This window comes from Amblyraja radiata, chromosome 21, assembly GCF_010909765.2.
Source record: "Amblyraja radiata isolate CabotCenter1 chromosome 21, sAmbRad1.1.pri, whole genome shotgun sequence".
NCBI classification, from domain to species: domain Eukaryota; kingdom Metazoa; phylum Chordata; class Chondrichthyes; order Rajiformes; family Rajidae; genus Amblyraja; species Amblyraja radiata.
In genome coordinates, this window is record NC_045976.1 from 43,877,328 (window position 1) to 43,902,083 (window position 24,756).

General features: G+C 44.3%; 1 protein-coding gene across 1 annotated transcript in view; it reads left to right on the forward strand.

The window, feature by feature from the left end:
• The window catches only part of pclo (piccolo presynaptic cytomatrix protein), a 157,213-nt gene that overhangs the window by 68,130 nt on the left and 64,327 nt on the right, over positions 1-24,756 (forward strand). Inside the window, exons 5-9 of the mRNA XM_033039290.1 lie at positions 275-2,193; positions 7,584-9,702; positions 13,360-13,422; positions 14,398-14,537; positions 23,368-23,449. Coding sequence (XP_032895181.1) covers positions 275-2,193; positions 7,584-9,702; positions 13,360-13,422; positions 14,398-14,537; positions 23,368-23,449 — 4,323 coding nt within the window. The remainder of the gene's footprint in view (positions 1-274; positions 2,194-7,583; positions 9,703-13,359; positions 13,423-14,397; positions 14,538-23,367; positions 23,450-24,756) is intronic.

The window sequence follows — 24,756 nt, forward strand, 5'->3', positions numbered from 1 at the left end:
CATTTGCATCGTTCTAATCCCTGTTTATTTCCACTTGAGCCCAGAACATTAAGCATGAGGAAATTAATTGCAACTAACCCTTTGTTTCATCATTTTTGCATTATTCGCACAGCTGCATGCATGCACTTGCATGTTTATTTATTTCCAGTTTGTTTTTGTTTGGTTTCTAATTGCAAATGTCGGTGGTAATGAGGATTGCATGTGCTGGCACGTCACCCACTCTTCAGTCTGAGTGTCTGCGAGTGAATGCCTGTTTTTGACCCTGTGATTACAGGTGAACTAATGGACTATTCTGCAGTTTGTACCCAGCCTCACGAACACCTGAGTCAAGGAGCGCTGAGCTATCCCGAGACGAGACAGCTGATTGCAGGCACTGCCCCTCTGCCCCAGTACTCGCAGGCAAGATTAATAGCGACCATGGGAGGTCACCACGGCATGCCGAGTATGCTCAGGTCTTCTGGCGGGGTGGTTTATTCTTCCGTGGCAACTCCAATTCCATCCACGTTTGCAATTACCACCCAGCCCGGTTCAATATTTAGCCACCCCCTTGGTCTTCATGGCAGTGAGAGCGGTCTACTAGGGTTAGACACAGCGACCTTCCAACCCGCGGGCCCGGACCTACTGCAGAGCGGACCCCATATTGCGGCCACGTACCCCGAGTCTGCAGGCGCCCCCTACTTGCACGAAGCTGATTATTTGCAGGATCCTGACATCGACCCGACTACAATCCCCCAGCTCTCCCCTCTCGCGTCGCCCGGGTCCGAGGAGAACAAGCATCTGCTGATGGAACGGGAGATGCTGGAGTTTGAGAAGATGAAGCAGATCCGTTTGGCCGAGGAGCTGGAGCGGGAACGACACGAGATCCAGATCTTCCGCGAACAAGAGAAGATGATCGTGCAGCGGGAACTCCAGGAGCTACAGACGATGAAGCAGCAACTGCTGTTCCAGCAGGAAGAGGAGAGGCAGACACAGTTTATGATGCAACAAGAAACTATCGCCCAGCAGCAGATCCAACTGGAGCAGATCCAACAGCTACAGCATCAACTGCAGCAGCAACTGGAGGAACAGAAGATCCGCCAGATCTATCAGATCTACGACTCCCCTACGACCCAGACCACATCCACCAGCGCAGAGAGCGGGGCATACTGGCAAACTCAGGACGCGAATGTCTCTCCTCTAATGGGCCACGATGTACCACAGAGCCAGGCCTGGTACGATGGTGTTCCTCAGCACACGCCTCGCCAATGTCTACTCAGCTCCGTGTCTGAAATGTCTCTGAAGGACGTTGACGCTAGAGAGGGCAGGCAGCTGAGAAAGAGAAGCTCGATGCCGAGGCTGCGCGCCACGGATAGCCCAGAGGAAAGTTTACAGGACTCTAAATCATACAAGAAAATAGTGGACAGTGGTGTCCAAACTGACGACGAAGAAGCGACGGAGAGGTCGTACGCAACCAGAAGAAGAAGGTCGAAGAAGAGCGTGGATTCGTGCGTGCAGACGGACGATGAGGACAATGCAGACGAGTGGGACATCCCCAACAGGAGACGCAAGTCTCGAGTGGGGAAGTACACGGATAGCGGTGCTGAGGTGGACAAAACAAAGCGTCTACATTTCGCCAAATTCTCCAACATTTCAGTACAGACCGTCGCTGAAATTTCCGTGCAAACAGAACCTGAAGGAATAATAAAGACGCCCTCAATAAGGGCAAGGGTCGATTCCAAGGTAGAGATTGTGAAGCACATCTCTGCTCCAGAGAAAACATATCGAGGTGAAAGTTTAGGGTGCCAGACGGAGGGGGATTCTAATGGACAAAGCCCCCCATACTTGAGCAGCACGGTGGTCGGCACAATATCTCCACCTAAACCTGACAAGAAACGCCCAACGCCGCTAGAAATTGGATATGCCAATCACCTTCGGGCTGATTCCTCCTTTCAAGTTGTCCCCTCCCCTCCCAAATCTCCCCAGGTGTTGTACTCCCCTCTTTCGCCCATGTCTCCAAACAAAGGCCTGGAAACCACCTTCGAGTCCGCCGACATCATCTCACAGAAACTGGCGGCTCCAGATGTATCCATGAGTCAGCCGCTCAGTCCCCGGACTATCAAGGTGATGCAACGGTCCATGTCTGACCCTAAACCTCTCAGCCCCACAGCGGAAGAAAACTCTCGGTTGCACTTCCAATATAGCGACAGCTACGCGGTAAGTGAACGGCGCAGACATGTCCCCGCTGTCCCCCACTTATAACATGCCCATTGTGAAAACGTTGGTGATACTTTCCATGTCAAATATGATTAAATAATAGGATCAGGGTCTGGTTGCCAACGGCAATAATTAACCTGGTGGTTAACACTCATGTAATAATCAGGCATGTACCCGATTGGATGATCACAACACAGGTGAAGTTTAAAGGTTGGCACAGGCAAGGGAAGCTGGTTACCATTGTAAGAACAGTTGTCCCGTGTGGAGAATGTGAGGGACACGTGTTGCTGGCAGGGACGTGTATCAGGGGAGCTGTGGTTCACGGTTCATCAGGGACTCGGTATTGCAGGTAGCAGTAAAACTGCAAACGCCAGAGGTTGCAGATGAGATAGAAGTGTAGTTCCAGTGTTGTACATTGCAGCAGGTAGTACAAGTCCTGCAGCATGGAGCTGCACAGGAGCTGCCTCCTGCTGTGGGCAAGCTGGGCTGCCTTGGCCTAGACCTGGCAGACATAATATTTCTTACAGGCAGGGCAACCTGTAGCAAAAGGAAGGGCAAAAAAAGGCCAGGAGATGGCTCTGGTAGATAGCATAAAGGACAATATCACCAGATTTTATAAATACACAAAAAGGGAAAAGGGTAACGAGAGAGAGAGTGGGACCCCTCAGGAATCAAAACGGGCACCTCTGTGTGAGTAACAGGAGATGGGCAAGGTCCTCAATTAGTTATTCTTGTCTGAATTTATCGAGGAGGACAGAATGACAGAAGAACTTGGGGCAGTCGACGCAAGTGTCTTGAGAGCAGTTAGTGTTACGGTCGAGGAGGTGCTGAAGGCACTATCCTGTATGAAGGAAGACAAATCTCCAGGATCTGAATCGATATATCCCAGGACATTGTGGGAAACTACCGAGGAAATTGCAGGAGCCCTGATTGAAATTTAAATACAGGAGAGGTGCCAGAAGACTGGAGGGTGGCAAATGTTGTATCTCTTTTTAAGAAAGGCTGCAGGGAAAATGCTGGGAACTATAGGCCGGTGAGCTTAACATCTGTAGTTGGTAAGTTACTGGAGAGTATTCTGAGGGATAGGTTACAGGCATTTGGATGGGAAAGGGCTGATTAGGGATAGTTGACATGGTTTTGTGGGAGGTCATGTCTCACAAATCCGAATGAGTTTTTTTGAAGACGTTACCTTAAAGGTCAATGAGGGAAGAGCTGTAGATATTGTGTACATGGACTTCAGTAAAGCATTCAACAAGATTCCGCACGGTAGGCTGCACTAGAAGGTTAGATCGCATGGGATCCAAGGAGAGATAGCTGAATGGATAGAAATTTGGCTTCATGGAAGGAAGCAGAGGGTGATGGTGGAAGGTTGCTCTCGGACTGGAGGCCTGTGACTAGTGGTGTGCCTCAGGGTTCAGTGCTGGGCCCGTTACTGTTTGCCATCTAGATTAGATTAGTTTTCCTTTATTGTCATTCAGACCTTTCGGTCTGAACGAAATGCTGTTGCCTGCAGCCATACATGTAATAATAACAACACACAATAAACACAAATTAACATCCTCCACAGTGAGTTCACCAAACACCTCCTCACTGTGATGGAGGCAAAAGTCTTAGAGTTACTGTCTCTTCCCTCCTCTTCTCCCTCTGCGCCGAGGCGATACCCCACCGGGCGATGGTATCAGTCCCGCGGTTTAAGCTCCGCGGCCCCGGGGTGGTCGAAGCTGCCGCCCTCCAGTCCAGCGGGCGCAGCTGTTGCAATGGGAGCTCCGGAAAACAGGCACCAGCCTGTGACCTGCGACTCCCGACATTGTCACCCACTGGCCCGCGGCCGAGCCCCGGATCCAGGTCGCCGCCGCCTCAGCCGCCGGAGCACCGTCTCCGCCCCGCACCGGGCTGCCCCCACGGGAGCGCCTTCCAGCCGGGAGCCGGTCCGCCCACACGGCAGCGTCTCAGCCCCACACCGGGCTGCCCCCACGGGAGCGCCTTCCAGTCGGGACCCAGGCCGCTCACACGGGAGCGCCTTCCAGCCGGTAGCCGTGTCGCCCGCACAGGAGTGTCTCAGCCCCGCACCGTCCGTCCGCCAAATCATCTACATCAATGATTTGGACGAGAACATACAGGGCAAGATTAGCAAGTTTGCTGATGATACAAAAGTGAGTGGTTTTGCGGAAAGTGAAGATGGTTGTGAATGATTGCAGCAGGATCTGGATCGATTGGCCAGTTGGGCGGAGGAATGGTTGATGGAATTTAATACAGAGAAATGTGAATGGTAGGGCTCTGTGGAGTGTTGTAGAGCAGAGGGATCTAGGAGTACCGACTATGGGTGGACAAGAGGATGGGGACTGGACTTTGTGCCTTCCCCCACAGTGGGAATCACTGTGGGGGGATGTTTTGGTGTTGAATTTCTTTATGAATACTGTGTTGTATTTTTATTAGTGTGCTGCAAGGACATCAGAATTTCCCCTGAATAAGGGGATTAATAAAGTATTTATCTATCTATCTATCTATCTACAGGTGCATGGTTCTTTGAAGATGGAGAAGCAGGTAGATAAGGTGGTCAAAAAGGCTTTTGGTGCATTGGCTTTCATCAGTCAGAGTATTGAGTATAGAAGTTGGGAGGTCATGTTGCAGTTGTTTAAGACATTGGTGAGGTCACATTTAGATTATTGTGTTCAGTTCTGGGCACCATGTTATAGGAAAGATGTTGTCAAGCTGAAAAGGGTACCATGAAGATTTACAAGGATGTTGCCAGGACTAGAGGGTCTGAGCTACAGGGAGAGGTTGAGTCGGCTGGGACTCTATTCCATGGAGCGCAGGAGGATGAGGGGTGATCTTATAGAGGTGTATAAAATCATGAGAGGAATAGATCGGGTTGATGCACAGAGTCTCTTGCCCAAAGTAGGCAAATTGAGGACCAGAGGACATAGGTTTAAGGTAAAGGGGAAAAGATTTAATAGGAATCTGAAGGGTAACTTTTTCACACAAACATTGGTGGGTGTAAGGAACAAGCTGCCAGAGGAGGTAGTTGAGGCTGGGACTATCTCAACCTTTAAGAAACAGTTGGACAGGTGCGTGGATAGGACAAGTTTGGAGGGATATAGAGCAAGTGCAGGTAGGTGGGACTAGTGTAGCTGGGACATGCTCGTTGGTGTTGACAAGTGGGGCCAAAGGGCCTATTTCTACACTGTATCCCTCTATGACTCTATGATTCATTGATATAGATAATAAACAGCAAAGGGCCCAACACCGATCCCTAAGGCACACAACAAGTCACAGGTCTCCAGTCTGAAAAATATCAATCCACCGTCACCCTCTGCTTCCTTTCATGAAGCCAGTTCTCTATCTAGTCAGCTTGCTCTCCCTGGATCACATGCGATCTAACCTTCCTCAACAGATATTCTCCTGATAACGTATGTCCTCTAGTCCTCATGTATATTTTCTGTACACTCTTCAGCTTAATCACATCCTTACAATAGTTGAATGATCAGAACACACATGACTCCAAGTGATGTAACGTGATGCCCCAAGTCTGTATTCAATGCCCGATGAAGGGAAGCAGGCCAACACCTTCCTCACCACCATGTGTTGCCATTAGTGAACTATGTACCTGCATGACTGGGCTTGTCTGTGGCTGAAGGTCTTGCCTTTGAAGGTCGTGCAAATCCTTCCCTGGTTTACCTGCAATGCTTCTCACTTGGTCGAGCTGCTATTCCGTGGCCACTTCAACAATTCATCTTGATTCTGAGACAACGTTCTTCACGGTCCATTATAGCACCGATATATATTGTATCTGTATTTCATTCATCAATAGTGTAGTGCATTCATCAAAAGCACAAATAAATGAAAAGACACAAATAATTGACAGATAATGTGAGGGGGAAAGATTTAATAGAATCAGCTTTATGAGGATGGCTATATGGAACAAGAGGTAGTTGAAGCAGGTACTATAATAATATTTAAATACTGTTGGACAGGTTCATGGGTTAATAAGGTTTAGAGGGATGTGGGTCAAATGTCGGCAAATGGGACTAGCTTAGATGGAGAATGTTGGTTGGCATGGATAAGTTAGGCTGAAGCACCTGTTTCCAGGCTCGGTGACTGTGACTTTATAATCAAGGCAAACATATGTAACAAATAAAATGGTTATATTGACCTGGAGAGGATGAGAAGAATTGTTGAATGAAAATGAGGGATTATGAATGGGAATTTCAATACCATCTTACTAAGCACGTTATTTTTTGGATAATCATCAAGCCTTTAACATTTTCTTATTGAGGCACTTTGTAAGACACATCATCTCTAACTGAAGTTCTGAATTATTTAGATGCACAAGGTTATTTTTGCAACTGCTCAGTAATTATTCATTTTGGAATGTGCATGCCACAGGAGGTTGCAGGATGGTGGTTGGTGTGGCTTTATGCTGAGTCACAGCAAGGAATAGTTCCCATTACGCAGTATCTGGGAGGTGTCAGACTCTCTGAGGCAACTCGGGTGGAGGCAGCTTGGAGCCTGAGCCTCTGATGCTGGGAGAGAGGGAAGGGTGGGAGGGTAAACAAGACTTCTAAATCATGAAAAGCCAGTGAGTCGTCCACTGTGCTGTGGACTGTTGGTGAGCTGTTTACGGTCAACCCGTTATTGCCCACATGATAATATTAATGGCATACTTGTGTTGTGAATGTTATTGATCTTCAGCACAAATTTAATGTAAGTATTTGTCATTTTTTAAACAATATTATTAGTAATCACTTAAATGGTTTCATGCCTCTTTAGTAAAATTGAGAAGCATCGGAGTTGTTAACAGGCTTAGAATTGATGCGGTTGTGGAAGTAGTTAATCTTTGTTTGTGATCACTAAAATGGCAAATTACATTTACAATGAAGCCCCTAGAGATGAATATTCTCCACACCACAGTCTGCCTGATTACTTTATACTGTCACCTAAGGGTTTCTTAATGAAATATATTCCTGCTTTCCCAATATTATGTAATACTACAATAGTCAATAGTATTTCAGAAGGAAAGGGTAACTTTGACAATGCTAGGTTGTTACTCCTTATTTAGAATATGATCAGACATTTTGTTCCTGAGCAACCTTTCAATCTTAAGATGTGACTATTTGAACTGCAGCCTGGGAGTGAGTGCTCCGGAACATTCTACCAGCAAGAAGGCGGATAATAAGCCCACAGCAGGGACACTTAAATCAATAGCTAATGGAGATCCAGCACTGAAAGACTCAAGCTATTTCATACTTTATTAAATAATAAATGATCCTCTTACATAATGAAGGGTTTGAAGATGAGCTAACAATATGGTTAATTTTATATCATTAACAAGAGGTATCTGTGGCAATGTTATTGGTAATTAATAACACCGTTATTTGCTCTAATTTCAGACCAAAAGTTCTCAAAGTGTCACACCAGTGGGTATTCAGAAAAAAGTGAAGCGCACTCTTCCCAACCCTCCTCCAGAGGAAGCTGGAGCAGCCTTGAGCCCGGCCACCTATTCCAGTGTTGGTTCAGCTTCCCGCAGGCGTGTGTGTAGGACAACCACCATGGCCAGAGCGAAGATCCTGCAGGACATTGACAGGGAACTGGAGCTGGTGGAAAGAGAATCTTCCAAACTCAGGAAAAAGCAGGCGGAACTGGATGAAGAAGAGAAAGAAATTGATGCCAAGTTACGGTATTTGGAACTGGGCATCAATCGAAGAAAAGAAGCCTTACTGAAGGAGAGAGAGAAAAGGGAGCGGGCGTATTTACAGGGTGTGGCCGAGGAGAGGGATTACATGTCAGACAGTGAAGTGAGCAATATAAGAGACACAAGAATGGATGGCCAGCATGGACTGGAGAGGCCCAGAACTGCTCCACAGTCTGATTATGATCAATTCATCTCCTCTCAAACCCAGTCTCAACCTCAGTATGCAACCACTCCACACTACACACAGTACCAGTACTCCTCCTCCACACCCACCCTGCCCCAATCACAGTTCCAACAGCAGGGGTTATACCATCAGCAGGTTTCTCCCTATCAAACACAGCCTTCATATCAAACTGTCCCCACCAACTCATACCAACAGTCCCCTCCTTCTCAAGGCCAGTCCACAGCTTATCCACATTCATCACAAGTGGGGATGATACAACAGAAGCCCAGGCAGACAGCACTTGTTGAACTTGAACCAAAGATAACCACAAACTATGAGGTGATCCATAATCAGCCAGTTCTAATGGCCTCCACTGCAACAGGCACCACATATGCAGTTCCTCATTTGAGTAATACATACAGCAATTTAGACCTTAGAATAGGGTTGGATGAAAGAGGAACGTTGGCTAGTAGTCCAATGTCAAGCATTTCGGCAGATTCCTATTACACAGACATAGAACACCATGAACCCAGGAACTACATTCTGATTGACGACATTGGAGAACTCACCAAAGGACCTAGTTCTCTTCCTCCTGGCTTTAACCTTCACAACATACAAAAAGAAGTAGAGAAGAGTGAGCGTCTACTCCGTGCCAGTGAAGCCCGCAGGGCCACAGATGTGAAGGATTTCTTGGGAACATTGCAGTCCCGGTTACACTCTTATGGGAAAGCAGAGGAGGATTCCATGGAGGATCCTTACGAGCTGAAGCTTTTGAAACAACAAATAAAACAGGAGTTCCGCAGAGGTACAGAGGGTTTAGAACATCTCTCTGGCCTCCCACACTACTATCATGGAGACAGCAGCTACCGACATTTTGCAAAGGCTGAGAAGTACAGCATCAGCAGACTAACTCTGGAGAAACAAGCTGCGAAACAGCTGCCACCTTCCTTCATTTACCAGAAGCAGAGCAAGCACAAAAAGCAGTTGTTAGACCCCCAAATAGCCAAGTTTTTGCCGATTCAGGAAGCTCGAGATGTCGAGGCAGAATACGCCAGTTACATGGGCAGCACTCCATCAGTGACAGGGGTTAGTTCCAGGGCAAGACTGATTCAGGATGACATCACGTTTGGTCTGAGGAAGAACATTCGTGACCAGCAGAAGTTTCTCGGCACAGCAATCAGATCGACATTAGACGAGGAAATCGACAAGGCGTACACGAGTGGAACGAGATCCAGGCCCACTTCCGTTTATGGACTTGATTTGTCACTTAAAAGGGATCCTTCCAGTACATCTTTACAGATAAAAAGTCAGGAGAATGATCCGTTAGATATGGCCTTCACACACAGCACTCCTTCTGGCCGGACAAAGCCGTCTAGTTTGCCCATAAGCCACAGTAGGGGGCGGATTCCCATCGTAGCCCAGAACTCTGAGGAGGAGAGTCCTCTCAGCCCGGTTGGACAACCCATGGGGATGGCCCGTGCTGCAGCAGGCCCATTGCCACCAATCTCAGCTGATACGAGGGAGCAGTTTGGCTCAAGCCACTCGCTGCCTGAGGTGCAGCAACACATGAGGGAAGAATCACGGACCCGTGCGTACGACCGTGACATAGCCTTCATTATGGATGACTTCCAGCATGCCATGTCAGACAGTGAAGGTAAACACTGCATTACCAATGACAAAATGCATCTTTAATGCATGTACATTACTTCTGTTCATTTTTGAACCCCCTTGCTCAGGCCTGAGTTTATTTTTATTTGTATATTTGTGCACACTTCAGAAGCATGTTCAAATATCTTAGATTTCTTCTTACACAGAGGATTTTGTGTCAATCAAGGAAGGAAATTAGGACATTTATTCAACTGCTGTTATTTATTTCATGTGGACGTTTTTAGTGTGGAGAAAGACATAAAAACCAAAGAGTTTAGAACAAGCAGAGAACAGGCAGAGAGTTAGTTAAAGCTCTTAAAGATAGCGGTAAAGGGATATGGGGAGAAGGCAGGAACGGGGTACTGATTGCGGATGATCAGCCATGATCACATTGAATGGCGATACTGGCTCGAGGGGCTGAATGGCCTACTCCTGCACCTATTGTCTATGTAACATGGAGCAGTACAGCACAGGAACAGGTCCTTCAGCCCACAATGTCTGTGTTGAACATGATGCCAAGTAAAACAAGTCTCCTCTGCCTGCACGTGACCCATTCCCTCCATATCCATGTGCCTATCTAAAAGCCTCTTAAATGCCTGTTTCATATCTACCTCCACCACCACCCCTAGCAACACATTCTGAGCACCCACCACACTTTGTCCCCCTTGAAACTTGGGTTTAGTTTATTATTGTCGTGTGTGTGAAACTGTGAAAGGTTTTGCATGTTATCCAATCAGATCAGATCTATACATAAACACAATCAAGTCAAACTGAAGTACAATAGGTAAAGCAAAGAGGGAGATACAGAGTGCGGAATATAATTCTCAACATTTGTCTAGAGATACAGTGTGGAAACAGGCCCTTCCACCCACTGAGTCCATGCTGACCAGTGATCTCCCGCACACAAGTTCTATGTTATCCCACTTTTGTATCCTACACACTAGGGGAAATTTACAGAAGCCAATTAACCTACTAACCTGCACGTCTTTGGGAAGTGGGAGGAAACTGGAGCATCTGGAGAAAACCCAGGCAATCACAGGGAGAACGTACAAACTCCAAACAGACAGCACCCATAGTCATGATGGAACCCGGGTCTCTGGCGCTGTGAGGCAGCAGCTCTACCGCTACCCCACTGTGCTGCCCCTAATTGTAGTGCATCAGTTCCAGAGACAAAGTCCAATGTCCGCAATGGGGTAGAGGTGAATCGGACAGTACCCTAGCTTATGGAAGGGCCGTTCAGAAGCCTAATAACAGAGGGGAAGGAGCTGTTCCTGAGTCTGGTGGTGCATGCTCTCAAGCTACTGTATCATCTGCCTGATGTGAGCGGGAAGAAGGAATGTCCAGGATGGGACAATTTGATTATGTTGGCTATTTTTCCAAGGCAGCATAAAGGGTTGAAGGAGTCAATGGTGGGAAGTTAAGTCTACGTGATGGACTGGGCTACAAATCTCTGCAATTTCTTGATGTCTTGGGCTCTGATCACCAAGCTGTGATGCAACCTAACGGCATGCTTCATATGGTACATCTGTAGAAGTTTGCAAGAGTAATCAGAAACAAAACAAGCCCAAATGTCCTCAAAACTTAAATTTCCTTGAAACTTGCCCCGCACATCTCCTTCAAGCTTTGTGCCTCTCACCTTATAGTTATGTGCTGGTGTCCTGGCATTGGGGTTAGGGTTACCCTGGGGAAAAGGTTCTGTGCCTATCCTAACCATGTCACCCATAGTTAGAGAGAGCTCGCTAACTGGATACAGGATTGGTTTCATAGTAAAAGCATTAGTGATAGTGGAAGATTGTTTTTAGACTGCAGGCTTGTGTGGTGGTGGTGGTGTATCTCAGGGATTGATGCTGGGCCCAAGTGCTGGGCCCAATTGCTGGGACCAATTGCTGTTTGCCATTTTGAATGGGAATATACAGGCAGGATTAGTAGATTTGCAGATGACACTGAAAAAGGTAGTATTATGGGCAGTGAAGAAGGCCATTGAGGATTGCAGTGAGACTTTGATCAGCTGGGCAACTGGGCTAAGGAATGGCTAATGTAGTTCAGATAAGTGTGAAGTATTGCATTCAGGGAAGTAAAGCCTAGACTGGACCGTGTAAGTGAACGAAGGGCGTAGGTGAAGATTGTAGGAGTACAAATACATAGTTCTCAAAAGGTGGCATCGCAGCTAGATGAAGCTTTTAGTACACTTGCCTTCATCAGTTAGGGCATTTGGAACTGTGTTCAGTTTTGGAAAACCTGCCAAAGGAAATATGCCACAAACCTGGAAACAACGCAGAAAGATTTACAATTATGTTGCCAGGACAACAGTCCATAAGCTCTAGAGATATTGGGCAGACTAACATTTTATTATTTGGAGTGCAAGAGACTGAGGGTATTCTTATTGAGGTGTGTGATGAGCACAGAGTGATTTTTCCTAGGATAGGGGAATCAAGTCCTATAGGGCATAGGTTAAGAAGGGAAAGAGTTAATAGGAACCAGGGAGGCAGACACAGTGAGTGGCAGGTTTATGGAAGGAGCTGTCAGAGCCAGGGCTTTTTACCAACATTTAAAAGATATTTGGAAAGGTATATGGATAGGAAAGGCTGAGATGGTATGGGCCAAAGACAAGCAAATGGGACTAGATTACTGGAGCATTGGTCGGCATGGACGAGATGGGTTGAAGGGCCTGTTTTCATGCTGTATGACTCTATGACTATGTCTCTCTGTGTATGTTGCTGCCCTTATCTTTAATTATTTTGTGATTAGCTTTATTGCAATTTCCTTTATTATATTGTTTATGTGACAGTCTACATTTTATCACAATTTAATCCATTTTCACTTTCATTTACTGTAGATCCAGAAACAAATTTGTTCCATTAATTTTTAAATATTTGTCTCTACTGCTGATATTTGATAATTTTTTTAAATGATGAAAATGGGGACGTTATCTTTCTGATTCTCTATTGTATTTCTTTAAATTTTAACAAATCGCAAAAAAAGACAATGTTGTAAGAGTTCAGAATTCACCGCCTTGAACTTTAACTTACTGAGGCCCACAAGGACAAGATTCTGCCAATTTATTTCTAAAGTATTTATTTTTATATTTGCTAATTGGCTGCATGGAAAGCTGAAAATTCCATTCTAGACTCAAGAAATAAAATAACTGGATTGCAGAAGTTCGTATGACCTCACAGATAAGTTAACAGACAATGATGGGTATCCTTCAGTTTGGGAATGGCCTTGGCCAGCTGACAGTGGGGTAATTGTTATCACCTCTAGATAGAATTGTGTCCCAAAATGTTCTGGGATTTTGCTGAATGATCGAAAGAGGCAAGGTTTGTTTCTCATGTTTAGAATTACTTTATTGAGTTAAGAAAATGTTTTATACATTTCTCATTGATTTAATTTGTACATTGACACAAACTCCAGTAACTGCTTTGGGGCATTTTTGAACTTGTTATATGCTTGTCCCTTCCATTTCCCAATCGACCACCTGAAGAAGTGAATACAAACAATGACGTCACCAGAATTTAGTTATAAAATGCTGACTAATTTAACATTCTGAATGCAGTGAAAATACTTGGTTCCCTACAACACGTATAAATAAAAGATTACCTGAGGAACCTCGCTCTTCTGATGCTGCTCTTTTTTCTTTTTCCTTCTCTTGCTTTATATCGAACAGGCCTTTGCACAGCACTGAATCAGTTAACTGAACCCAACCAAACTAAGCTCATTCCAATCAATTGTGAGTTGAATAATTTGGCTGGACTTTCAGCTTTGTTAAACTGAGTTTGCAAGCTAATGAAGGGCCTCGAGTGATATTATATGATACATAAACCAGGCATGATCATTGGTTCTTGGGAAGATTTGTTTACTGAAAATACCAAAGGAAACTAAAATATGTGAACCCGTGGTGATGGGGCTTCCAGTTTCAACTAGAAACAGTTGAGACTTGAAGCAAGATGATGTCCTTATTAAGGACACTTCCGCTTCTGGTTAGATAAGTACAAATCCCAATTCAAATGATATTCCTGCTTTGCACAGTTTCTCAGTGTTAAGCTGGTTTTATGGATCAGCCCACAGTGATTCCGGCTGGATTTCTCATGCATTCACTATCAATGGGTGAAAATCTCGCTTTTGATGATTTAGGCACGTCAATGACAATACAAATTGACATTGATTATAAGCAGGAATGGGTTAACTGGCCCGTTTATCATAGAGAATATTATATTTTGGTTTTGAATTAAGAAATGCATGTTTCCCAGAACCTATGGCAGAATTTATGATGCCTGGGATAGATTCCATTTTTTTAATCAAAACTTTGGTAATTAATTGACATAATAAATTTGATCAACCCCAGATTATATTCCTTATTTTATATTTTGTTTCGAGTTTATATTTTATAAATAATCACAATCAATCCGTTAAAAAATCTTTGTGAGAATTGACATTTATAGTATTCAGAAAAGTTTCTGATAATGTCATCATTAAATGGTCTGGATTCCTTTAGCACCAAGTTAATAATGTCCAATCTGTTACAGATTGCGTTTTGCACCTTGCCGTAGTCTTGTGTCATAGGTTGTAATTGTGCATGGACATATTGAGAAGCTTGCATGCTGCATAACCCCAGGAGGGAGAATGCCATTGTTCCTGTCATTTGCTGCCAATCATTAGGTCCTATTGTACACCTTAAAGACTGACAGTAGTTTGATTTTCAAAGCATACCATCTTCGTCGGGAAGAAACAGATTGGTTTGACAAGCCACGGGAATCTCATCTTGAAGATGTACCGGCTGCTCTAAATCGCAAAGTTCCCGATAAATTAACTCATTCAAGACCATCTCAATCACAATCTGCAGAAGTAAGGAACCATTTATTCATTTGATTTTTATATTTATCTGTCTTTTTCATCATCAAATATACAGTCACGGGAAGAACGTACAAACTCTAAACAGACAGCACCTGTAGCCATGATTGAATCCATGTCTCTGATGCTGTGAGGCAGTAGCTCCAGAGACAGTTTGTGTGATGGTCTGGGCTGCGTCCACAATTCGCTGCAATTTCTTGTGGTCTTAGATGGAGCTGTTCCCAAAACAAGCTGTGATGCATCCTGATAAAATGCTTTCTATGGTGCATCTGTAGAAGTGTTAATTCTGGCCAAATTGCAGAGACCAGGACACTAAAATTGAGTCAAGGCTTCTGGGCTGCTAGGCCATTTGGTCAATTTAAATGTGCCTTCTGCAGAAATAGGACAAGCTGCAGAATGGTGCAGTTTGTCTAGAGCCTAGATAAGAGCTGCAGGATGAGAATAGTAACATCTGCAGACCCTGACAATTAGGTGCAAATTGCTTGGAATGGATTGGATGAATGCAAACCAGACATACACATTGTATATAATGTTGCAAAGCTTTACTTTGCTGAATATTGATTGGATTAAGTATTGAGCCTTGTCTGGTTTTCTTGCATATCAAGGCACATGTTGCGATGTTCGTTTCCTTTGAGAAGCACCGTTTGAATACATTGTATTAGTCACTGTGTTATTGGGTTGGGGAAATGTCTATCATGTACTGGGTTAATCGATATCTGTTATTGGACTGTAAAGAGACGACCCCCATGAGGTTCGGTCCCTCAAGGTTTGGGGACCCATAAAAGATCGCTCCCACGAGGTCCTGTGTGACCTTCTGGAGTGTATCTGCTTGAGCGAGGCTAAGAGGGCCTGATCAGGCAGATACGAGGATCGAACTTCCAGGGCGAGTGATGGCCCATTGTCCAGATATGGGTTGGGGGCCCATAAAACTAGGGTGGGGTTAAAGGCCCTACTGGGGTTGGGTTAGAGGTCCTTTCCTGGTTTAGAGGCCCAAAACTTCAATAGACAATAGATGCAGGCATAGGCCATTCGGCCCTTCGAGTCAGCACCGCCATACAATGTGATCATGTCTGATCATCCCCAATCAGTACCCTGTAGTTGGTAGAATGCAGCTGCTTTAACGAGAGCCAAACACACTTCAATGGGCGAGGGGTGGCCCAAGGTTAGATTTGGTATCCAATTGGCAGGGTATTGAAACACAGGTCTGGTCTATGTATTGATCTATCTTTGCCAGGAGCACTGATTGGAAAGGAGCGTTCTGAAAATCGGCATTGACTGCCAGCGCGAAGAGGCTAGGCGCTGAACCCCCGGTGCCCAGCAGAGAGGGGTGTCTGCGTGACGGTGTCTGAGTCTCTCCCTGGAGTGATGGACGAGGAACCTCGTAAAGGCATTGGGCTCGGTGGCTAGAGTATAGATTGGCTGGGAATACTCTAGTCCATTCGAGATTTCATTGGGCAATTTAGTTTGAATTTGAGAGCCCGCGTATGTGGAGTGGTACGCACCAATACTAGTTGTTCCGAGAACGAGTCTAGATTTACAGAATCAAATTTCCAAATATAGAGTTTTATATTGAAGTTCTGCCCTTACGGTAGAATTCGAATTTTGTGTGAATTGAACTTCGGAGTTTGTGCATGTTTGAGATCGATTCCGAATAGCGGATGATCAACAGTGAATAGTAACCCTCTGGTCATTTGTTGATTAGTACCTGATAGCGAAGAGTACCTGAGAGACGGAAACCTGGTTTACTTGGTGAAAAGTACCCGAATGCGAAGGGTACCCCTAAATCTGTAGAACTTAGAGAGGAGGGATAGGGGTCCCCCTATAGAAGTCCAGTCTCAGCGTGAGGATAGTAACATTTCGGAGGAAAAGCAGTAATTTAAGGAGTAGTACCCCTCAGTAAAGAGTAACCTAGGAAGGGGAAACTCTTCGGTATCAGAGGAGAGGTTCACTGATTGATAACAGCGTGACGCTGCATTGAGAGCGAGTGTTTGTAAACTTTGCGCTAGCTTGTTAAATTATTATTGTAAATTGTAAAAATCCAACATAGTATTTTTTAGCATCTTTATTGGATCCGAATTGTATAAATACTTTGTGTATGTAAAAAGATTTAGAGTGTATTAAGATTTTGAAAGTTAATATGTCGAGTGTGTTAAGTTCGCGGACTGCTATTTGTATTGTTTGTGTGTGTGCTTAAGGATTTTTGGGTGTTAGATAATTTTAGGTAAAAGTGTGTTTGAATTAAATATTTGTAATTGTTTAGATTGTAGTATTGTTAGAATCTGATTCGTGGTGGTCCGATCGGGGTTCGTACTCTATCGACTGCTGTGTCGGGGGAGGAGACGTTCCTCAACCGAGCGCTCCACGAGGAAGATTAATTAGACTGTGATTTATGCTTGTAGTTTATATTGGGGTGTGTCTGGGGTTACTTGTAATTGGGGGAATATTTTCTTTTGATTATAGTTTTATTAGTGTGGTTTGGATTTGTTTGTCTGTGTGAACTTAAAGTGGTTTGAGTTGGAGAGATTGCTGCTGCGAGGGAGAGATTGTGATTAAGAGTTGGAGTCTTAGTTTGAGAAACCGGAGATCCTTTGTTTGAATCGTGTGCGGACGTGGTGCCGACGGACGAGAGGCCGAAGCAAAGAAGTCGAAGCCAAATAATGGAATGGAAACGAGGCCGAAATGACAATAAACCAAAAGAGTCCAAAGACGAAACGCCTACTGACCGAAAGGATGGGACGCCTAAATGCAAACTAACTGAAAGGATGGGACGCCTAAAACCTAAGGAACCGAAAAGCTGCCTCGCCTAAAAGTAAAATTACAGAATCGCCGCTCTGACGAAACGCCACTACCCAGAAATGCAGCGTCGCCGACAGGCCAAAGGACCGACTGCCGCTCAACAGAAAAGTCCAATAACGGACTTGACGTTGCCGGGGGGGGCGGGACATTTCAGCCTCCCATCTCTCTCCTCTCTCTCCCTTCTCTCTCCTCTCTCTCCCCTCTCTCTCTTTCTCTCCCACCTCTCTCTCTTTCTCTCCCACCTCTCTCTCCCCTCTTCTCTCTCCCCTCTCCTCAATGTTGATGCCTTCACAGTGATGTGATGGCTGCGGGGATCTGGACCAATCGCTGACAAGTCCTGCCCCCCCCCCGGCAACGTCATGTACGTTATTGGACTTTTCTGTTGAGCGGCAGTCGTTTCTTTGGCTTGTAGGCGACGCCGCCTTTTGGGTAAGTGGCGTTTCGACAGAGCAGCCATTCGGTAAGTTTGCTTTTAGGCGATGCAGCTTTTTGGTTCCTTAGGTTTTAGGCGTCCCGCCCTTTTGGTTAGTTTGCATATAGGCGTCCCATCCTTTCGGTTAGTAGGCGTTTTGTCTTCAGACTCTTTCCGTTTATTGGCGTTTCAGCCTCGTTTCCATTCCGTTCTTTGGCTTCGACTTCTTTGCTTCGGCTTCTTGTCTGTCGGCGCCATGTCCGGGTACCATTTGAAGGTTGAGAGTTGAATTAAGTGATTGTGATCTAACTGATAAGAAAGAAGAAAGTTGGGAGAGCGATTGAATACGAGCGATTGAGTTGATAATTGAATAGGAGCGATTGAGACGGTGATTGAGTAACGGTTGAAAGAGAATAATTGTGTAAGAGATGTGAATCTGGAAGACGATTAGCCATTGTGTGGGAGCGATTCCATTGGCCTTGGAGTCTGAAAGGAAGGAGTGAGTTTGAATAGGTGTGAGTGTCTGGAATTTTATTTTGCATTTTGTATTGTTACTATTGTTCATAAAATGGGGAATGTCTCAGAGAAGGACCTATCAAACAGACCCGAAAGCCCGACAAGAATAATTTGCGAGATACTTCCGCATGAAGTAGAAAGATTAAGAGGATTATCTGGAGAATTAAATGGAGTTTTGAGGAGTGAACTTTGGCCGTTGGGTGGACTAAAAGTCTGTAATAGGAATAAACTACATAGAAACAATTGTTAGACGATATGGAAGGGAAGTGGAAGAAGGGAATGAGCTAAATGGAACATGGAATGTTCTTCACTAGAAGAAAAATAAATAAAGAGATCATTCTGCTTTCCCCCTAATTAGGGATTAGAGGGGAACATGAGAGAAGTGGTCCTTCTCGAGACATTCAGGAACAGGGAAAGGAAGATAGTGGAAGCCGACAGCAGGAGCAGGAGCAGGTAAAAGAGAAACGACTGAGATGGCTCTTAAAGGGACTAAAATAAACCATTAAATTTAGTAAGAGTGTGGACCTCAAAGGGAGGGAGGCTCACTATACGCCAGGGTGGGCAGAATTTTTCAGAATGGAGCCACATCATTCCTCACAGCACTCTCATGTTCTCAGTTCAGAGACACCATGCGCAGCTTGTGAGCAGGGCACTCGGGAGGATTCAGCGGTATCATCGACTCGTCCCACTAAATTCAAATCCAAAGTGGAAGAATCGGGGAAGGACCCTCTAGCTCCTATGATTGCTCCACCAGTGAAGGATAGTATGGGAGATCAAGGAGCTGGAAGGAAGGTTCCACCGAAGTGGGTACCAAAATTAATGAGGAAATCCAGTAGTGGGAAAGTGAGAGAATCCTTCCTGAAGTACAGAGACAGAATGAGTAGCTTTTCTGAGGGTGAGACAGCAGGAGGATACGGAGTGGTTGATCCTGACATCAATAGTATTATTAGGTCGGAGCAATTTCCCAACGATGGGGTATAGAACGGATCCCCCGGAGGCAATTCCTTTGCAGGAAGCTGCCTACTCCACCTCTGGTATTGGGTCCCGCAGTAGGTGTAAGTAATCCCCGGGCCACAGATGTCCACACTGCAATACAACCTGGTCTAATGGCAACTCAGAGACCCGTATTAAGAATTCAGAAACGGGAAATAACTACGGAGGAAGATAAGGAGGAGGAGGATCTTAAAGCTTGGATAGACCTGCCATTCCAAGAGCCGACTTTTCCTCGGTTTGGTTGGAGTGGGTATAGAGCTGTTAGACCTGATCAGTGCCACAACTGTGGGGAATTAGGACATTGGAGCTGATTGGATTTATGATGAAATTGACAACATTTGGAAATTGATTGGTTAAATTTGAACAGCTGGGAATTCCACAGGAATTGGAATGGAATTGTGTTATCGACCACAATGATGTGGAATAAGAAGGGTGAGATGGACACTGAAATTTAAATAGTAAATTAAAGGTTGAGACTGAATATGGTTGAATTGAAACATTTATCATGGTTTGCTTTAAATAAGAATCACGCCTGTAGGGAAATCTGGACTGAACCCAGCTGAAATTTATATGAGAAACCATCATCAGATATACATATTATAACATTGTGTAAATATGGAAAGGGCCGATTAGTGTTGATCCTAGGATAGTAAAGAGTATATTATAGAACAGAATAGAAATAGGAATGCAGTGATAGAATATAATATAATAAAGATAGTAATAGTGAAATGGAAAAGGGATAGTATTGCAGAATTACAGTGAATATCTGGAAAAGCATTAGTACATGAGTGGTAAGGTACACAAAAATGCTGGAGAAACTCAGCGGGTGCAGCAGCATCTATGGAGCGAAGGAAATAGGCAACTTTTCAGGCCGAGTAGTAATTTGCTTTGTCCCAAGTTTTTCTGGAATTATAGGTTATAGGTTTGACTATGGAAAGGGATGGAAGAATGGGCAACAACACAGATGGAGGGAATTCACACCCACGAATATTCGGGAGGTGAAGATTCATCAGACGGAAATTGTGAAGCTATGCCCACGAAAACTCGGGAAGCTTGATAAGATTCTGGGAAGAAACATCATCTTGTTGTTGTTAATAGATGGAGAATGTAATACACACATATGTATATCTGGTTATCTGATTATCTGACTATTTGGTTATTATAAATTATGGTTTATAATATATGATAAAAGGAAGGAATGTTAATTCTGGCTAAATTGGAGAGCACAGGCCACTAAAATTGTGTAAAGGCTTCTGGGCTGCTAGGCCATTTGGTCAATTTAAATGTGCCTTCTGCAGAAATAGGACAAGCTGCAGAATGGTGCCAGTTTGTCTGGAGCCTAGATAAGAGCTGCAGGAAGGGAATGGAAACATCTGCAGACCCTGACAATTAGATGCAAATTGCATGGAATGGATTGAATGAATGCAAACCAGACGCACACATTGTATATAATCTTGCAAAGCTTTATGATGTTGATTGGATTAAGTATTGAGCCTTGTCTGGTTTTCTTGCATTATCAAGGCACATGTTGCGATGTTCGTTTCCTTTGAGAATACATTGTATTAGCACTGTTTGAATACATTGTATTAGTCACTGTGTTATTGGGTTGGGGAAATGTCTATCATGCACTGGGTTAATCAATATCTGTTATTGGACTGTAAAGAGACCACCCCCATGTGGTTCGGCCCCTCAAGGTTCGGGGACCCATAAAAGACGGCTCCCACAAGGTCCTGTGTCGATCTTCTGGGAGAACGCTTCGGACTGTGTGACCTTCTGGAGTGTCTCTGCTTGTGCGAGGCTAAGAGGGCTTGATCAGGCAGATACGAGGATCGAACCCGTGGTGGTTAGGTATAGTAGTTGAACTGTAATTGTGTTTTGCCAAAATAAAGTTCAGATGCGCAAGTGCTTGACACAGTGATCTTTGACTGAAACGAGACTGGGGGAAGCTTAGAACGAGCTATTTACAGAAGTAGGTGCGAGTTGTTGGGGACATGCTAAATTTCCTAAGCCTTCTAAGGAAGTTGAGGCATTGGTGTGCTTTCTTGGTTGTTGCTTTAATATGGGTGGTCCATGAGAAGTTGTTGGTCTCCTATTTCATTGAGGTCACCTCATTCTTCTCAATGTTAGAGATTGGAGGCTGGTTTGCATCTTATTTCTGTCTCCCAGCTGGCCCATTCAATTTGTCCACATTTAAACTGACCTGACATACCAGAAACAAATCTGTTGCATCTTCAATGCACCCCTTTTGTAGTGGGTAGACCTTGCTTCAGTGAGAAGACCGCAACTATATAGAGATTCCCACCAAGATTAGGGATAGTCAGCATTGTGTGTGAGAAATCTTCTCATGAATTTGACTGAGGTTTTTGAAGAGTTGAACAAGTGAATTGATGAGGGCAGGGTGGTGGGATTATATGCATTTATTTTTGCAAGGCCTTTAACGGGTCCTTATGGTGGGTTGATCCAGAATGTTAGATCACTAAGCATCCAGGCTAGGCTAACCAATTGGGTACAACATTGTCTGTTCTGATTTAGAGGGTGTACTGCAGTGGGGATTGGTGGGATGGCCAAGGATGTGTGCTGAGATTCCAGTCTCTCACTATGATTCAAGCTATTCTGCCCTTGAAAATCATTTTTACACCCTTTCCAGCTTAATCACATCCTTCCCATAATCGAATGACCAGAACTGTACACAATACTCCAGGTGCAGTCTCACCACTGTACAGCCAACCACCCACCCACCTCTTGTGCTCTCTGCTCTGACCAATGAAGACAAGAATTGTTCATCAGGTACAGCAGGCAGTGAAGAAAGCGAATGGCATGTTGTCCTTCATAGCAAGAGGAGTTGAGTATAGGAGCAAAGAGGTTCTTCTGCAGTTGTACAGAGCCCTAGTGAGACCACACTTGGAGTATTGTGTGCAGTTTTGGCCTCCAAATTTGAGGAAGGACATTCTTGCTATTGAGGAAGTGCAGCGTAGGTTCATAAGGTTAATTCCCGGGATGGCAGGACTGTCATATGTTGATAGAATGGAGCGGCTGGGCTTGTATAATCTGGAATTTAGAAGGATGAGAGGGCATCTTATTGAAACATCTAAGATTATTAAGGGTTTGGACACGCTAGAGGCAGGAAACATGTTCCCGATGTTGGGGGAGTCCAGAACCATGGGCCACAGATTAAGAATAAGGGGTAAGCCATTTAGAACAAAGATAAGGAAATACTTTTTCACACAGAGAGTTGTGAGTCTGTGGAATTCTACGCCTCAGAGGGCGGTGGAAGGCGGTTCTCTGGATGCTTTCAAGAGAGAGTTAGATAGAGCTCTTAAAGATAGCGGAGTCAAGGGATATGGGAAGAAGGCAGGAACTGATTGGGGATGATCAGCCATGATTACATTGAATGGTGATGCTGGCTCGAAGGGCTGAATGGCCTACTCCTGCACCTATTGTCTATTGTCTATTGTCAAATGCCTTGTTTACTTGTGTCACCACTTTCAGGAATTATGTACTTGCAACCTGTTTCTCTCTTCTACAATACTCTCCAAGGTCCTGCCATTTACTGTGAATCCTCTGCCCTCATTTAAGTCCCCAGGCTTGTCCTTGCAGTTCTTATTAAATAAATACACAGTAGCCACCCAGTTCTGCCCCACCTGTGGCTATCAATGATACAAATACTTCTGCCAGTGCCCCAGCAGTTTCTTCCCTGGCATCCCACAGTGTCCTAAGATGCACTTGACCAGGGACTTGTAACCTTCTGAACATAAGACCACCAGCAACTACTCTTTTGTAATGTGGATTTTTCAGGACAGTACTATTCTTGCATTCCCTTGCTTCAACAGAGGAAGTGCAAATGAGAAGTGTTCATTTAAGTTCCCTACCTGCATACTTGAGGGGGGTCCTTAAAGGCACATCCTGTCCGAGTTACCCATTTGCTCCTTGTATACTTGTAGATCTCCCAGGATGGTCCTGTAGGCAATCAGTCAGGTGCTGAAGTGACCTTCTTGGAGAATTGAATGTGTTCTGAAGGTTCTGAAGGCCAATCTTTCTTCAAAATATTACTTTTGCTGTTTAAAGAAAAATATGTTAAAACATAATTCTCCAATGTTTATTCTGCAGATTAGTGGGAAACCTGTTCAGTACAACTTTCCCCACTCTCGAGTCAAGGTTCAAAGGGATGTAAAGGACCAGACAATCTCAGGTAAAAGAATTAAGTCCCCAACACCCATCGGTGTGTCCGTTGATGCTGCCCCGGTCCCAATCTGCTCTTATATTTATTGCTGCATTAGCTCTTCCATCTTCAGATGAAACATCTGATCACAATAAATGTGATTGCATTGGCCTTACTTTATCAGAGTTACTGTTCCAGTTATATTAATGATCTAAACCTTGGGATGCAAAATTTGTGGATGAGGCACATTTGGAAATATTATCAATGACAAAAAATATACTTTATTTCGGACTCAAGGTCCAGACAAGGGACAACGTTACATAAAAATATATTGCATATAAAAACAACAGAAAATACATATAAAATCTTAGTATATCACATAAAATCATCATAAATTATGTATTAAAAAAACACAATACATGAATTAAAATCCAGAATAAAAAAGAATGATCAATGTCCTACAACGTGACAACGATACCAGTGTCTCCACAACTGGGATTCGTAGCGTGTAGTGCTAAACCGTATGTTTGACAAGGCCACAATAATTAAATTTTTAGAGTCATTATCCTGCAAATGAATTTATACATATGATTTTTTGGATAGCTTCTAAAGTACTGACTCCTGCAGCCACAAACGTTACTAGCACTACACCATCTAGGTTTCCTTACCAGTGTTCTCATGGCATCATTATAGGCCACCTTTAGTCTCTGCAAACATGTCTTTCCGTAGTTCGACCACGGGTGCACAGTATAGAGTGGTGTGCAATATGCTCTAAACAGCGACATCTTCACCACATCTGTACACGCACCAGATATTTTACCTTATTATAGACACTAAGATTATTGTCAGACAAATCAGGCCATTTTAGACATTTATCCTCTGGTTGTACAGATTATAACAGCACTCTTACAAGCATTGCATTTAATATCATGTTCCACACCATACACAGCAGCTGCTGGAGACCAGGGCTAGATGGACTAAAGGCCACAAGATCATCTGCATACATAATATGGTTCACTAAAATATTACTAATCATGCACCCAGTATTACAGGCTTTCAATTGTTTGGACAGATCATCAATATAAGGATTTAAAAGAACTGGGGACAAAATTCCCCCTTGTCTAACACCATTGATAACCCCAAATGGGGTTGAGACCCTATTGCCCCATTTTATTTGCATAGTCTGGTGGGCATACCAGTAGGCCAGAAGTCTAACAATGTATTCAGGCACCCCTCTTTGACTCATTTTAACAGTTTTCTGTGATTAACACGATCAAAGGCTTTGGAAGCATCAATAAAACACATAAGGATTGAAGAGTTTTTGCCTCTATATTTGT